Below are 16,212 nucleotides of genomic sequence, written 5' to 3'. Positions count from 1 at the left end.
GAGAGAGAGAGCTAGTGAGAGAGAGTGGAGGTCGCAGCACGCGTCCAGGGCTCTCTGGAGAAGTTCCAAGTAGGATGCGCGATATGGTGTCGCAGTGGGCATGACCGACTCTCTCTGGGTCGGTGCGCAGCAGCGAAGCCGGCTACAATTTGAACGTCGCTTGAAACTGCAGGTTCCGAGAAAGAAAGTAAAAAGAAAAAGACGTGTAATGGCCACTGTTATCACACGCGTTACGCTGTTTTTGAACCCACCGTGTTCTGATTTAAAGCGACGCTACAGAGGAAGCACACTGCGATTTCTAGCTAACGTCATATGCGCGCACACCTACCCGTTATGTAAGGCCCCTGTTAGTTTTGGCTCGATCATTGGTCACCTGATCGACTATGCGAGACGACGCTTGTTAAGTGCATGCATGCCCTCACAAGCTGTTGCCTTTTCAACGGCTGCAATTCACATGTTTTATTTCTTTTGATGTTTGTCTTTGTCTCCATTAAATTTTCTTTTTACCGGGCCATCCCATCGTGCCTGATATGAAAATACAGGTAAATCTTATCTTAAATTGTCGATGCGTACTTTACGGCTTATTATTATTATTATTATTATTATTATTATTATTATTATTATTATTATTATTATTATTAATGTTTTTACATGCCCGCGTCAGCAACCACGGGGTTGGATTGGAAAATTGAGGAGGAAAGGAAAATGAATAGGCAATAATAGTTCTTGGGGTTTCACGTCCCAGAACCACGATATGATGATGAAGGACGCCGTAGTTTGAGGGCTCCGGAAATTTCCACCACCTGGGGTTCTTAACGCACTGCACCTAAATCTAAGTACACGGGCCTCAAGCATTTTCGCCTCCATCGCGAAAATGCGGCCCCCGCGGCCGGGATTCGATCCCGCGACCTTCGGGTCAGCAGTCGAGCACCATAACCACTAGACCACCGTGGCGGGTAAGGAAAGGGAAATTAAAGGTTGTGCGAGGGCTACAGTTATACCAGAAGAAACACATTCTTCCGTACTGTAGTGAACTATTAGTTGAGTCTCGGGTAATCTCCGTACTGCGCAGCGTAACCGGGACTGCAGAGCTGCGCCACGCGCTGACGGATGGATTTGAACAGTTTCTCTTCGCTGTTGACAAACGCGGTTTCCGTTCGCTTCGTATCCACTCGTGTATTTCTTTTTCTGTTCATCCCACGCCGCCTTTTTCTAAATGTCGGAGACCCGTTCTTTCCATCCTGTTTCTTTAGTTTCTTTATTATTATGTTTTATTTTTGCGGTTCATCACATGCGCCGGGAGTGCGGCGGGAAACCGCAGAGGGCGGATCGTCGTCTTCGCGTCTAAATTTAGCGCGGCATCGCTTTTCGCTCGTGCGAGTCGACCCTGTGTGCGAACGACCGTTGTTTTGTCACTTTCTTGGCACTGGGCGCGCGTGCGTGTTCACACCCGTACACTGTGATTCAGTGACGTCTGCGCGCCTTTGTTGCATCTCGTCTTCGCGGTATTGCGGAGTGTCTGCTGGCCGCTTTTGCGCCATATCGTGCGCAAAAAGAAAAGAAAAAAGCGGGGTGGAAGGGGGTGTGCTTGGGGGGACTGCAGCTGTTGGGAGATATAGTCTTCGTGAAAGGGACAACTAATCCACAGCACTGAATCACCTTTGACTGACAAATGATTCTTTTGACAACTCTGCTGTCATTAATTTCGCTATCGCAGGTTCAGTAATTCGGAAGAGAAGTTTCATTCTTGAATTGCATGCCAGAACTTTCGCACATCGCACATTTCACATTTCAGTGTCTCTCTTTTTTTTATTATTTTAGCCACATAAGTCTCAAAAAAAAAAATTCGTAGTCTGGCGGTGGGAAGTCTCGCGGGCACAACGCCATGCAATCCATTTTTGTAACCGCATGTAACCGTGGCGCAATGCGGTCCCCCCCCCCCCCCCCCCCAAGTCAGAAATGGCAGCACGCCGACAGGTTTTGGCTAGATTTCCGCACATGACGTCCAAATTAGTATTTCTCCTTCCGGGATTCATGAGTTCAGATTCAGTATGTTAAGAAATCACAGCAGCCTAGAAGAGGCTGGCGGGTAAAAAAGTGTGCGCGTGTTGTGGGGAAGTGGAGGGGGATGGGGGTGTGTAGGTAGGTAAAGACCCGTTTCTCGCACACTACGTATAGTTGTTCGTTGCTGATTGTGAGTGACGTTCGTGTATTTTCCTTCCGAGAGTCTTCCTTGGAACTGATAAAAAGGTGGCATCCTACTTGTGTGTATTCAACCCGTGTTTGCGAGGGCTTTGTGGAACAAACACCGTTACTTTTACCTAATCTTTTTCTACGCACGAGAGGGATCTTGGAGTGTTTACCCATAACAGAAATCGATTGACACGAAGGACTCGCTTTTCCTCTAGTATGTGCCATTGTCAGTACAAGATACAGGAACTAACCAGCGTGAAATACATTCCTCGCTATCGCCTTCAGGCCATCACGCGTTGTTTCTACGTTTTTTTTTTTTGTAATTCTTTCTTTGCCTTAGAGGTTAGGTGAAGTCAAGAGACATCGCAGTGTGATGTACAAGCTGGCTTTTATTGTCGCCCGTGTCACGAGCTCGGCGCTATAGAGACTGATAAAAAGCGCAGCAGCGCGAGCGTTGTGACCCCGCGTCGGGTGTTTCTCTTTTCTTTTGTACGGTCTTGTCAAGTAGTGGTTGGTTTCATTCACCGCGGACATCCCTTCCTTTATAGCTCGCATAAATCAATGCTCTTTGAATGCTTGTGCAGTGCGAGGTATGGCTTCGATTGCGATGTGTCTCGACATCCGCTTATTGTGTAGGTCTTCTGTCGGTTTTGACGTGTAGGAATGCGGAACATGCACTGCTCTCCCCCTCCACCCATACCCCGCAATATGTACTTCCCTGCACCGAGTTTTACGTTGTGTTGTTGCTGCGCGACACTGTCATATATGCGTCGTCGTGTCGGTTTGGGTCAACCGGACTCTCGACTCGACCCGGTCGCTTGGAGCTCGTGTAAACAGCGAATCGACACGGTAGAGAAACGAAAGCACTAAACAAAAAGCGGGGTAACTAGGGAATGACACGTACTTCCTTGGAGGTTGTGCGGTGTCTCCACACCGGCTTCTTGACGTATACCTAACGAGATTAGCTAATCCTGTTAAAATGAACCGTATTTAACCACCTTAGTTATTCTCCGTCTCCTCTGTATGCTCCACCGCTCACCCTTCGCCTCCGCGTCTATATATACACGTGATGCTTCCAAGTCTCGGCGCAGTGCGCGCTGCTTTCGCAGTATGTAGCTATACGCGATCGATAATACGCTCCTCTGCAGCGGCCGTGGGCAAATATAGCAAGCGAGCCGCCGTCGATGCTTGCTTTTCGTGTCAGCAAGTTCCGTCGTCTCCTCGCAAGACGTCGAATCCATTAACGCACCGAAGGTCGGGTTCGACTTCGCCGTCGCTTCGTGGCGCCGTCAGCACCTGCAGCTCGCGATGGTGGTGCGCCACACCCCTCCCTCGTCGATTAGAGCGCGCCAAAACTATCAGCAAGAAACGGCTCGGTTGATACTATACCGCAGTCTGGAGGGCGTATTTAACACACGTACATGAACCACTCCTATATAAATGGTGGACGGTACTGCGTTCTGGCGTGCGCGTTTGGCACACCGCCCTTTGTCGTTCGTTCGTTCGTCCGTGCCTCGAGGTTCCACACCTTTCATCGTGCTGCTTTCTCCACCCCCCACCTCCTCCTTCTCCTACCTCGCTATATAGAACGTGTGTGCCCTTGAACCTTTGGCGGCTGCCGCTGCTGCACCGGGGTGTGTTTATGCAGCTATATACCGGCCGACTTCGATCGAGGTCTGATGCAATGCGCATGCGCGTTTCTTATAACGCCCACCCTATGCCGTACGCCGTTTCTCTCTCGATATCATTGGCGCCATCACGATCTGTCGTCACCTCTCTAGCTGGCTGCTCGATACACCGTTTAGACGCTGGACGAGCGACCTCGTTGTATGGCTGCACGGACAAACACATCCCTGTTGATGTCTCGTTTTCATTTTATCGCGTGACGAACGATGAAAAGCGAGAAAGCTGTTGTGTCGGTTAATTGCCCCGTGTCTTTCTGGTGTACGAGTAGAGGCGCTCATTCGGGAAAGGCCACGCGGAGTACAGTATAGTACGTATATGCCGCACCTTACACTATACCTGCGAGGCAAGAAAAAAAAAAAAAAAGATCGGCAAAGTGCCATCCTTGATTGTACGGCTCGATCTTGGTGATGGCTCACTTCCGACACGCGTGTACACGTACTGAGCGAAGGGCTGCTTATACACTTGGCACAAGCTCCGAGTGCTGAGTACATACATAGGCACGCTGCCGCTTAGGTGTTTTGTTGAAAATAACCCTTCGCTTCAGCTTTTCCGAGAAGTGACGACAGGCTCAATTTGTTGGAACAGTCCTGATATTCTTTCCCGTACGTGTATCTATCTAACCTCTAGAGCCGAAGACAGCTCAGGGGCAAGTGGTCTGTTTTCAAGTGGGCTCTTTCATTAAGGACATTTAACTCCAGTCTCTCCGTGTGGCGGTAAAAGAACCCCTTTCGTTTGCTTGAACGCAAGTTACAAGGACGTAATCGTCGAGCGTGTTGCTATAAGTTCATTATGTATCCTGGATTTTTATCTCAACTCGCGCTGTATTCTAAATGGACACCGCAGGTCTGTATACAATTGGGGTCAATTTTGTCGCTCAATGACAGCAATAATGGCACGACTTACGGTAATGAGGCTGTGGTAATGAAGTCCCGCATCATTAACGTCGTTTATTATCCGGCTGAATGTATATAAACGGGCTGAGTGTTATGTGTAGTGCAAGTTCAGTGTGGAACAGCGCAAAAAAAAAAAAAAAAAGACAACACACCAAAGGCGGGAAAGAGACGCGAAGAATGCGCTGTTTTAGTGTAGCATGCGAAGTTGCGCTGTCGTCGAGTGCTTTTGTCGGAGATTTATTTCGTTGTTAGGAACGGTATCCGTTGTTGACGCGCTGCGGCGCATGCGCCGTCAAGGCCGTGCTTCTTATGTAACGACTCCGGGATTGTGAGATCGGTTTCTTCGTCAAACAGTTCTCAAGGCTAAGAATTGTTTGACGAGGTGAGGGAATGGTTGGCTGGCAGGGCTTGAGGAGTGAGTGAAACAACTTTATTCGGTCCACAATAGACGCGAGCAAACTCAACGTCACCTGGCTAGGCCCACTCGGGGACCATCAGGTTAAACCTGACGGCCTTCGCGCGGGCCCTCTGGACGGCCAGGATTTGAGAGGTCTGGTCCTGGGCCTTAATGAGCCTTTTCATTTCCGCTTGGGTGAAAGGGGGACCGGCAGAGGCGCATCCCCACAGGACATGCTCGAAGTCCGCATAACCACCACACAGGGGGGCAGTCCGGGCTTGGGAACCGTTCAGGGTACATTGAGTGCAGTGCTGCAGGGCTCGGGTAAGTGCTTGTTTGTAGCAGTCTGAGAGTAACAGCTTGGGCCCTGCATAGCGAGGAGTGTGGTAGAGGCAACACTCTTCTTGAGAGATAGTGGTGCTTGCATATCTCGTTGTACGAGCAGAGAGGCTCGGGTCGCCCAGGAGATGACGCGTTACCCGGTACACGGTCAGTCAAACCTCGTGCAGCCGAGTGCGCCTCCTCGTTGGGATTGAGCGAGACACCCTCAATGGTTCCAAGGTGCGCAGGAAACCAGACCAATGAGTGATTTTTGAGGTCTTTGACTTTGTGAATGATGTGTAGGACCTGGGGAGCCACCATGCCCATCTGAAAGGCCTTGATAGCGGCCTTGGAGTCTGAATAAATTGTGTCATGCACACCGTCCATCAACGCAAGAGCAATGGCAACCTGCTCTGCAACGCTGGAGCTAGAAGTGCGGATGGTAGCGCAGCTGATCACTTTGCAATCACAGTCGACGACCACTGAGGAGAAGGCTTCTTCTTGGGTGTACGAAGCCGCATCTACAAAGCAGGCTCGATCCTTGTCCAAGTGGGCACTGGCGAGCAAAGATTTACCCCTGGCTCGTCTTCGTGCTTCGTTGTAGATTGGATGCATATTGCGCGGCATCCGGGGTATGGAAATCTTGGATCTTACGTCGTTGGGCAGCTTCACGGCGTCAGGACCGACAACCGCGGGGTTGCGTCCCAGCATGCCGAGTATGGCTCTACCCGCTGGGGTGCCAGACAGTCTGACAAACTGTGAAAACTCTTGAGCTTCGACAATTTCTTCGAACGTGTTGTGGATTCCCAACTTGAGGAGGTCTTCCGTGTGCGTTCGAACGGGAATGCCAAGAGCCAGCTTGAAGACTCTTCTGATTAGGGCATTGATTTTGTTGCGCTCCGACACGAGCCAGTTGTGCATGGCCGCCGAATAAGCGAGGTGGCACAGTACGAATGCGTGGATAATCCGAATCAGATTGTCCTCCCTGATTCCGCGCTGCCTGTTAGCGATTCTTCGAATCAGTCCTAGGGCGCTTTCGGTCTTGGAACAAATGCGTTTGACGGCGGCTCCATTGGCGCCGTTAGACTCGATAAACATTCCTAGGACCCTGATAGTGTCCACCCGCGGAACTGGGGAGCCGTTATCGGTGAATAACGTAATGTGGCTCTCCGCTGCTGGTTTCCAGGACCGGTGAGAACCACCTCTGGGCCTCTTCTTATAGAGTAAGAGCTCGGACTTAGCGGGCGAGCACCTTAGCCTGAGGAGGAAGTTTCGTTTCGATATATAACCGGAGAGAAGCGGCTCATATCCAGGCTTTTTTTTTTTTTTTTTGCTTAGGCGTCTGTCTTGTATACTGACACAGGTATGTGTATTCGCTACCGCTCTCTTATTGCTTGCCACACGGGGCGAGTTGTTTTTTCGCTATAATTGCGTGTTTACCGCGCCGTTCGACGGCCTGTGATATTATTACCGTCGCCACGTCCGTTCATTCCGATCACTCGTCAGCAGCACCTTCGATTATGTTGTCATTTCTCGCGATGTAGTGTGTACGGAATTTCTTCCGACTGAGTATCGCATGACTCCTCCTCGGTCGACATCAATCCAGTGCGTACTGTCACTCTTGTCTCTTCTCACACGCTTCTCTGATTGGTTGTCGTGAGTCACGTGCCAGCGGCGAATCTACAATTCGGGAAGCGTATTCTTCAAGGTCACGCGCTCCGTCACTGTCGATTTCGATCGAAGTGTTTTTTCACCTGACGGGTCATCACGATGAGAATCGACGATTTCGCGGCATGCCACGTAGCGTGCGCGCTGGTTTCCTTCTCTGCAGGGATTGAGGAACTGCGTTCCGCTTGCTGCCGAGGGCGAATAACTTATCGATCAGTTCGAGGACAACCACGACGCGAAAAAAGCCGTTTATTAAAGTTTTAAGAAATTTTATATGGCTGCGCCGCCCTCACTGACGTGCATAGCGTGCTCCACCGCGTAGCTTCCTCAGTTTTATGTTATATATACACTGTATGCCTGCTGAAATTCAGTGCACCGCGCAGTTTGCGACTTCAGGCATCCGAAATGTGTTCGTATTTGCCAGTGGTGTGACTATTCGATTCCAATGGCGATGTTCGATTCGTTGCTACTAAATATATACCACTTTAGCCTACATGGTCGTCCGCGTTTGGGGACAAATACCGCATATAAGTATTCAAGACGATGCATTTTCAGTATTTCTGCTTCTTCACGGCGTAAGCTTGTCATAAGATGGCGAATGACGATTTCGGTAAACAGCTTTCCGAACTTTGCGCTAAGCATCAGCTATGAGCTCTTGAATTCTAATGCGGTGTTTATCTCTAATTGTGAGCGACCTTGTACACGTCCATGGCCGCGATAAAAGAAAAGTGAGAAAACTCTCGAAGCATCGACTCTACGAGTAATTCGTTTTATCATATCGATCTGTCTCGCTGGTCTACCTTTGGGTATTAGAGAAGCGAGTTGGGCTATAGTTGCTGCGTGTCGACTACAGACATAACTGATTAGCGCAAAAAACAACGGGCAAGGTGAAGGCAACAGACAGGACTCGGCGCTAATTTGCGCTAATTAGTTATGTCTGTAGTGTGCCTTTGGGGTTCGTTTTCTTTTCTTTTATTTCGTGACCCGCGCAGCGCTCGCAGATCACTGACGGCCAATAGAGTTACGGCCTTCGCGCCTTCTGACAGTGCAAGTCCCGCGGGCTCTGGTTCTGGGCGTCCCTACCCGGTTCTCGGAGGCTGAAACCGGAGAGGCGTCTGTCCGCAAGTCTGACGACGGACGGACGGGGCGTCAAGCGCGCGCATTCGTACGCGGCAACATTTGTAGACTTGCCTCCGCTCTCTCTCTCTCTCTCTCTCTCTCGCATCTCTCCGGATCAGTTTGTTTTTATCGGACTCGCCGAAATCTCTCCCCGGAACGCTTCGGAATCCGGCTGTGACACGGGAGATCCTGCTCCCCGCAGCCTCTTTCTCCTTCAGCCCGCCGCTTGTTGCTCTGATAGTGTAGTTGATTTTTGCTTGCTTCGTTGGTATGTCAGGCGTGTATGTACGACATACCATAGCTGCGGCCGCCTTAGGGAGAATACGGGCCACCCGCCCCACTTTCGTAAATACGTCCGTGCCCTTGACATCTTGCAGGATTCGCGGACTCTGGCATTCCACTGCGGCGTATGTACACATCGTAACTTTGATAAGCGCTACGGTGTAGACATCAACAAAAAAAAAAACGTAAAACAAACCTAGGCCTATGTTGCTCGTCTGCGAGTGCGTCGGCGTGGTATCTCACGTAGACGCGAAGCTGCGAAATGACATTGATTGCTTAGTGCTTACGCGTGATGGAGGATAGCATGACCATCAGGCCCCGCTGGCTCTTATATATGATTGCTGCACTGTTTCCAGGATTCTTTCATTGCATGGTATACGCGTTACAACAGCGTTTTTTATTATCGCAAGGAAATGAAGTCACTGGAGCATGCGTGCTGCCGAGGTCCCCAGTAGCGCTTAAAAGACAAGGGCAGAAATATACATACAAGACAAGCACGCGGCGCCGTGTAAGTTACGCCCGTTTTCTTCGGAGGCGCCATCTTTTATGCAATTCTTTATCGCGGATCTCTGGAAGTTATCTTTCCCGCTTAAAAGACAAGGGCAGAAATATACATACAAGACAAGCACGCGGCGCCGTGTAAGTTACGCCCGTTTTCTTCGGAGGCGCCATCTTTTATGCAATTCTTTATCGCGGATCTCTGGAAGTTATCTTTCCTGCGATCGTTTCCAACGTTATTCGTGCACGTTTTTACGCTTAATGATGCGCATCGTCGGGTTCTGATCCCGAGTAGTGTCAAACGAGGTTTGGTTTGATATGATCCTTGCTTTATCACACCGATAAATATCGCACAATATCACGCGTATATTGCAGTAAAAATATTTCTTCAGTACCAATATGTGACTGCGGCGTAAGGCTTTCGTACCAAAGCAGACATGACACGTATGAAATTTATATTACGATAAAAAAATTATTTATAATGAAACCAGCGCAGCAGTAACCAAATCACTCACGGGTACTGCTGAAACTGAAGCGACAGGGCTTTAACGATCGAATTTGAAGCTACACGCGCACAGACGAAACTGGATGTAGTTTGCTTCCTTTCCGTGAGCTGTTTTTCATCGCGTTCGCGCGGACTCACGGATGCAGAAAGCGCGACTCGCTCACGGCAACATAGTTTTCCTGCTGAATTTGCTAGCGGTACATACTATAATGCTGTGGGGCTGTGGCTGTAGACCGGTTAATTTTACTGTCGCACCTGCGTTAAAACGTAAGCTTGACCCCAGTCACCGCACCCCCCCCCCCTTTCAACCAGTCCGTTTGTCTTGGCCGCATACCTTAGCAGTTTCGAATACTAAAATTACACATCTAGTATTTGTTCCGGACATGCAAGTTCATTGGTGGGATAAACCATGCATACGTAAATTTCCGAAATGTCGTCCACAACAATGACGGATTTATTTTCTGTCCCTGCATCAATCGGTGTGCCAAGTTACTCCGGATTCCAGGAACACCCTGCGCCATTCACCGTCGATGGCGTTTCGATTGTACTAAAATCTTGATGTATGCTCGACACAGGGCCGCAGAAATTGCGTGCTTTCCCACATGAGGAAGTCACGCTCCCTAACCATGTTAAAAAAAGAAAAAAAAAAGAAAAGCTCATCGTATATACATCCTTCCGCGACGTACGGGCCCCTTTCGCCTCGCAAGCGCGCTGTCATTTGGGTGGGCGTGGCCGGCTGCGCAGGTAACTGCGTAGATGAACGAACTGACCTTGGGAAAAGTTTGAACCATCTCTAACGTCGTAGGTGGCTTCATCACCTGCCTAGGAGCGAAGTACGGGAGGAAAACTGAACAGACACGCCCACCAAATTGAAGGTGTTACGAAAAACTGAACGTGTCGGGAGCCGTACACGGCAGCCTTAATGAATGGCGACTGCCGTCCTTAGGTAGTCCCCATTCATTTTAAAAATAATTTTCATCATGTTTTTCGGCTTCAGAATGTTTACGTGGACCGGACGACACTTGTAAAGAGCACGCTTGAAAAGCACGTGCAGATGCGAAATGACGAGGACATATGTACCACCCTCACGCGCTGAAAAGCTTCCGTATGCCAGCGTCATTGCATATGTTTCCTTACTTTGGATTTTTTTTTTTGAAGCGCGTTGCTAAACTAAATCAATGTTCATCAATTACCAACTGATTCATCATATTACGTTAGGATCACCCGTCGTCGATCCAATCTTTGCCAGTGGTCTCGCGTTTTAGTTCATTGTGTTGAGCACGTGCTGCGCCTCGTGTTCGACTGAGGTGTCGATTGCTTAACCTACCAAATCCTCAGCTTCATAGTGGCTGTTGGGCCCGTGAGACGTATAAGTCAGATAAAGTTCACTTCGCTCATTACGAACAAACGAACGAACTGTTATGGTCGTCTAGTGCGAAGATGCATCGAGGAACCCCACAATGCGGAATCCAGACGCGGCCCGAAGCATCATCTCTTATGTCGGTGAAGATGCATGCCATAGAGCTTGGGAAAGAACAGGCTGAGACATTTTTTGTATGTGACAATGTAAACAACTCGTGCGTCCCTATCAATTAGCCGCACTATTAGTCAGGCGCATCAATAGCTTTGTCTGCAGGGCACATGGGACCGTAACGCATTAGAGCGCGCTCCCTGGCAGGCTAGCGTTCGCTGTGGCGGCGTCGGTCGCATGCGGCCGCGTCTTTCGCAACGCTTGGCTGCTCGTCGGCTGCACTTTGCGCTTCAGTGACTTCCCCAGCTGCGCCACGCGGTTCGTGATGGTCTGCGCGCCATGAAGATCTTCCTTTCCCTGTGAATCGGCCCGCGCGCTGCCTTTTCGTGGCAGCGATTGCCGCTGCATGGTCGACTGTCGCTTGACCTTCTCAACGATAAACGAAACTCCTGCTACCGGGGACGTTCACACACTTGTTCAGATAATGTTCTTATTGCGATATCAATTTTATGGGCACTGGAGGCGAATTTTTAACGTCGCCGTCATGTTTGGTGTAAAGTCGAAATCGATAATATTGCCCTGCACGTTGCATGGTGTATTCGAGCGAAAGCTTGCGAAGCCTGCAGACGGGCGTGCGGGGCTCAAGCAGAGATCAAGCACGCCGGCCGGCGCTGCCATTGAAGAGGGGGGGGGGGGGTCGTTCGGGCAGCAACTGCGAACTTTGATCAAATCGGCACGGTCACGCGCGCTATCTCGACTTACTTCAGCAGACGCCTTCCTACCCCAGTACGTGGTGTTCTCTCACCGCTTTCCGCTGAGGCGACGGACAACACGAAAACCGCTTCCCTCCCTGGAGCGGCTGTATTCTCTTATGCCAGCGTTTTGTACAGTTACGCAAGATCAGATCCTATAGGAGTTACCTGCTAGCCTTACTCGTATGTTGTTGCTATTGCATTCATTGCATCGCCGATGCGACGAACTGTGATCATTATTATATGATTATCATCATTATTATTTTATTATTATTATTAGTGTAGTTGTGAGAGCAACCGCAGCATGCTCGGTTATTGGTGCCCAATGTGCCAAAGTTTGTTTCAGGCGGGGCTCTTCGCACATTTTTGTAAATTGTTGCTGGTTAAACGCCTGTGTGGGTTTTGTGGGGAAACAAGTGATGATGTCCGTTGGCACCTACCGGGCCCACTCGTGCACAAGGCACTTCTGGCGTTGTCAAACGGCGCATGCTGTGGTATGATGCGTCACGTGTAGGAGGTTGCTCGGGCGCTGTCCGCGTACTGCCGTACTAAATGTGCAAGTAGATTAAAGAAGCTGCTCAGCTGTGGACAGTGACAAAATTCAAGAGGCGCGATAGGCAGTGTGGGTTATCTATCGGTGTCTATCGCCTATCTATCGATAGGTGATAGACACCGTTGCCAACCCATACTTGGTTGGCAACGGTGTGTTGCGACAGCATGTTGCATTTGCACTTAATAGAGCCACCTTCCAATCAAATGCGCAAGGGCCTTCTTGGCATTGTACGTGCGCCTGAAGGCTAGTGTCGCCTTTTGCTACTATGTACACCTGCGACGTATCTCTGTTTGTTCTGAATACGTTGGCTCGAGGCTAGTTGGTGGAGAGCTGCCGGCTGCTCCCACGAGACGTCTATCAATATTGCATGAGCACTTTGTGTAGACTTGAAGTAGTCATTCAATAATTTGGCCACGATACTCTACATGTGCCAGAGGAGATGCAGCAATGCTATTTTTTTTATCGTAACGGCAAGAATTTTAGATCAGGCACGGGAAGCCAGGCATATAATACGTCGGGCCATTTACATGCAATGCTTGTAAAGCAAGGAATACTTTGCTTGTGAAACTGCATCCGTGTTATGTATCTTTACTGGGTGGAGTTATTCGTCCCCGAAAGAAAATATCTCGAATTAGTGATTTCTGTGATTGCGTGTTCATGATCCAATACCAATGAGCACTACAGCTCATTGGTATTGGATTATCTCGAAACAATCTGCACATACAATTTGCAGCAGTGTGGTGTGGGTTGACTCTTTTACACACCAGAGTGAATCTTCGCTCACTTTTTATGTTCAGTGGTGTCTCTTCATTAGTCGATCTGCATTACGCCCTGCTCTTAAAAGCTGCACTAGGGTTGACTGTTACGGTCATTTTGCTTTATCAAAAAGTAAAGCGCAGCAGTTGTCGTTGCATCTGTGCCTCCAATATAAGGTTATGGACATATTGAATTTACTAGCTCTCCTTTCAGCTCATAATCACTAAATGCACTAATACGTATGTACCAGCATAAAGTTGCACTCTTACCTGGATGCATGTGTACACAAGAGTTCACACGCTGCACAGAAACAACACAGATAAAGTTTCAGCACAGATACAGCTTTAGTACAGCTGCTGTTGAAATTTTCAGGCACAATAATACAGTAATATATTTTTTTTTTGCACCACGGGCAAGCTGACCAAAGTTTAGTTGTGTATGGTTTGCGCGAGCATGTTTGAGCGATGCAATGTGTTGAACTCGAAAATGCTGAGTTGTGAATTTCTTTTGCCAGTACTGAATGATCGCTGGCAACTCTGCACCGGGAACAATAGCGTCACCTTTCTTGCGGATCGCCATTCTGTATTTGTGCCGTTTTATTCGTACAGCTTAAGATAGACGTAATGTGAACGCCCGTGTATGTTTCATTCTGCACTCGCATTGACTGTGCACCCCTTCTTCTTTCTTCCTGTTCCGTTTGCAGGCACACGGCCTTCCTGTAGAAAGTAAATGTGCATTCCGGGGGAAGTGTGGCATAAACGAGGACACGGAGAAAGACATCCCCTGCGTGTACAGTGGGGAAGCGCAGCCCCTGGAGAAAGAGGGCCTAGAAATTATCAAAGAAGTGTGCCCCCATCTACTACAAGGTGAGCCCTCCGGTTCGGCTGCAGCCACTTTCATTGCCGTTAGTGGAGGGCATTTGGATTTGGGTACCTGCTTTGGATAGATCTGCTTCGCAGACTTGGAAGTGCAGCTCAACAGAGCTTAAAAGGCTTCGCCAAGGAGGAGCCCTAAAACAGTTTAAACTGCGGAAGTAAATAATCGTTCAATCCATAGCAAATATAAGCAAAACAGAGCAAAATGAGTGAGGACTAAGGAGGGGTGGACACTACATGAGCGCTGACCAAGAGCGATCTAACCAAGAGTGATCGTCATGAGTTGTTTTTTGTGCTTTGTAAGAGCATGTGCAGATAATAGTATTTTGAAGTATTCTCTCGGTAAAATTTTCAGTTGAAAGTCGGCGCTCGTGTTTGTGCACTCTTTCTTAGTTCTTGTACATTTTGTGCTGTTTTGCTTATATTCACTACGAATCCTTACCAACTTGCCCTGTGCTCAATCCTATTGAGTCATTCAGTACTTTATGTTCACAGTGTCACTGTAATGGATTGTGGGTTAGCAAATATATACATTACTTAGCATCTGAGGTGTTGAGACGGCTAAGCTCAATGATGCAGGTTCATTTACTGGCTACCGCAGCTGCATTTTAAATGGGTAAAATGCAAAAGCATCCGTGCACTTAGATTTAGGCGCACGTCAAAGTTAACTCTAGTGGTCAGCATTAATACAAAACCTCCCACTATGGCATAATCACCTTGTGGTTTCGGCACACAAAACCCTGAAAGTTATTATTATTGGGTTAGCGAATAAACGTCTAAATAAGATTTTTTAACTTTTTGCTGCTACTAAATCAAATGAATCTCAAGATAACGAACGTAAGAAATGATCCGCTGTAACGGCGTCAGTATGAGACGTCTAGCTACAGACGTATAAGGAGTGTACCTATGCTTCTAACAAATACTAAATATTCAATTACAAAGGTATTTTCATATCGTGTGCAACTTCATCGTACTAAGGTTTCTGTGTATCACGAGCGTGATCCAGGATGTCTTTCGTACGAAATTGTGTGTTTGAAGTGTGCTAGTGTATTTTAGAGAGCTCAGGTATTCTTGCTCATGCCAGGGAAGATTTTAGTTCGGCAGACAGCTGGCATAATCTCAAGGTTGTTACATTAAGTGACACAGATGGTTCTTAAGTAAAAGAAATGCCCGAAGCTTACAATAGTCGCGTCGCGCAAATCTTGGCACAGTGAAGCACGGGCCCGTCACCGTTTGCTGGGCAACCTATTGGTCTATATTTCTCTATAGAGATGGGCGGCCTTCTTTGTTTCTCTTTAGTTTTCTCTTTGTTTTTCTCTCCTCTCCGTTTTTTTTTGTCTTTTTTTTGCCTCTTTATTTCCATTTCTTTCCTTCTCTCTTTTTCTCTCTCTCTCTCAATTTGATTCTCTCTCTTTTCCTTTCTGCATTTGTCTCTCTCTATTCTCTCTTTCTCATTCATTATATGCTATGCTTTACTCTCTCCCCACATCCTTTTCCTCCTCCTCACCTTGAAATCAGTCCTCCTCACCCTCGCTTTCCTTTCCTACCTCCTTGCTGTACAATACTATACAAGGCTATGCTATGTTCTGTCTGTGTGTCTGTGGATAGCAGAGTGGTTAAGACCATGGAGGAAGGAAAAACTATGGTTAATACGCTTGCCTTCAGATCGTGGGTACGCGGGTTCGAATCTCGCCGCCTTGCGAGAAATTTCTTTTCACCGAGATGTCTCTTTTTTTTTCTCACTCTTTCTCTCACCCCCTTGCTATAAGTCGGACAAATCAACGTACTTGTTCTGGGAGCAAAGCAGAAGATGAAGAAGAAAAGGACAGAGAGAGTGCATGCCGGTTCATGATGATGATTGTCTTGGGTCGCGACATTTTACCCCAAGCGAAAACAGCTTCGCTGTTTAAACTGTTATTTGTTGCAAGCAGTGGCTAGCCACAGCAATGGCTTGTTCTTTGTTGTGTCAGTATTTCCCTAGAGGTCAACTGCTATGGAATTTTGGAGCGTGTAAAAAGCCTATCTTCAGCTAGTGCAGATATAGGTAATAGAGTAGTAGCCTTTTTGCAAAGTAATATTCCTAAAATATGAGTGTACGTGTCAGTAGGCTTGCTAAACTGGACTGTTTTGTTGATTTCAAAGCTTGAAAGATATTCCGGTTACTACTACTCTACTGGGACGTTTTAAAAAAAAAAGTGCAGCACCTGAGCATAGCCTCCATGATTGGACAATGCCTGTGTGCT

At 48.2% G+C, this 16,212-nt stretch overlaps 1 protein-coding gene across 1 annotated transcript in view; it reads left to right on the top strand.

Moving 5' to 3' along the window:
• The window catches only part of LOC119383664 (NPC intracellular cholesterol transporter 1-like), a gene marked incomplete in the record, with an annotated part of 143,907 nt that overhangs the window by 57,273 nt on the left and 70,422 nt on the right, over positions 1-16,212 (top strand). Inside the window, 1 exon segment of the mRNA XM_049412611.1 lies at positions 13,798-13,960. Within this exon segment, the coding sequence (XP_049268568.1) occupies positions 13,798-13,960 (163 nt within the window).

The sequence above is a fragment of the Rhipicephalus sanguineus genome, chromosome 2, assembly GCF_013339695.2.
Source record: "Rhipicephalus sanguineus isolate Rsan-2018 chromosome 2, BIME_Rsan_1.4, whole genome shotgun sequence".
NCBI lineage: Eukaryota > Metazoa > Arthropoda > Arachnida > Ixodida > Ixodidae > Rhipicephalus > Rhipicephalus sanguineus.
This window is presented reverse-complemented; position numbering and strand designations above follow the sequence as displayed.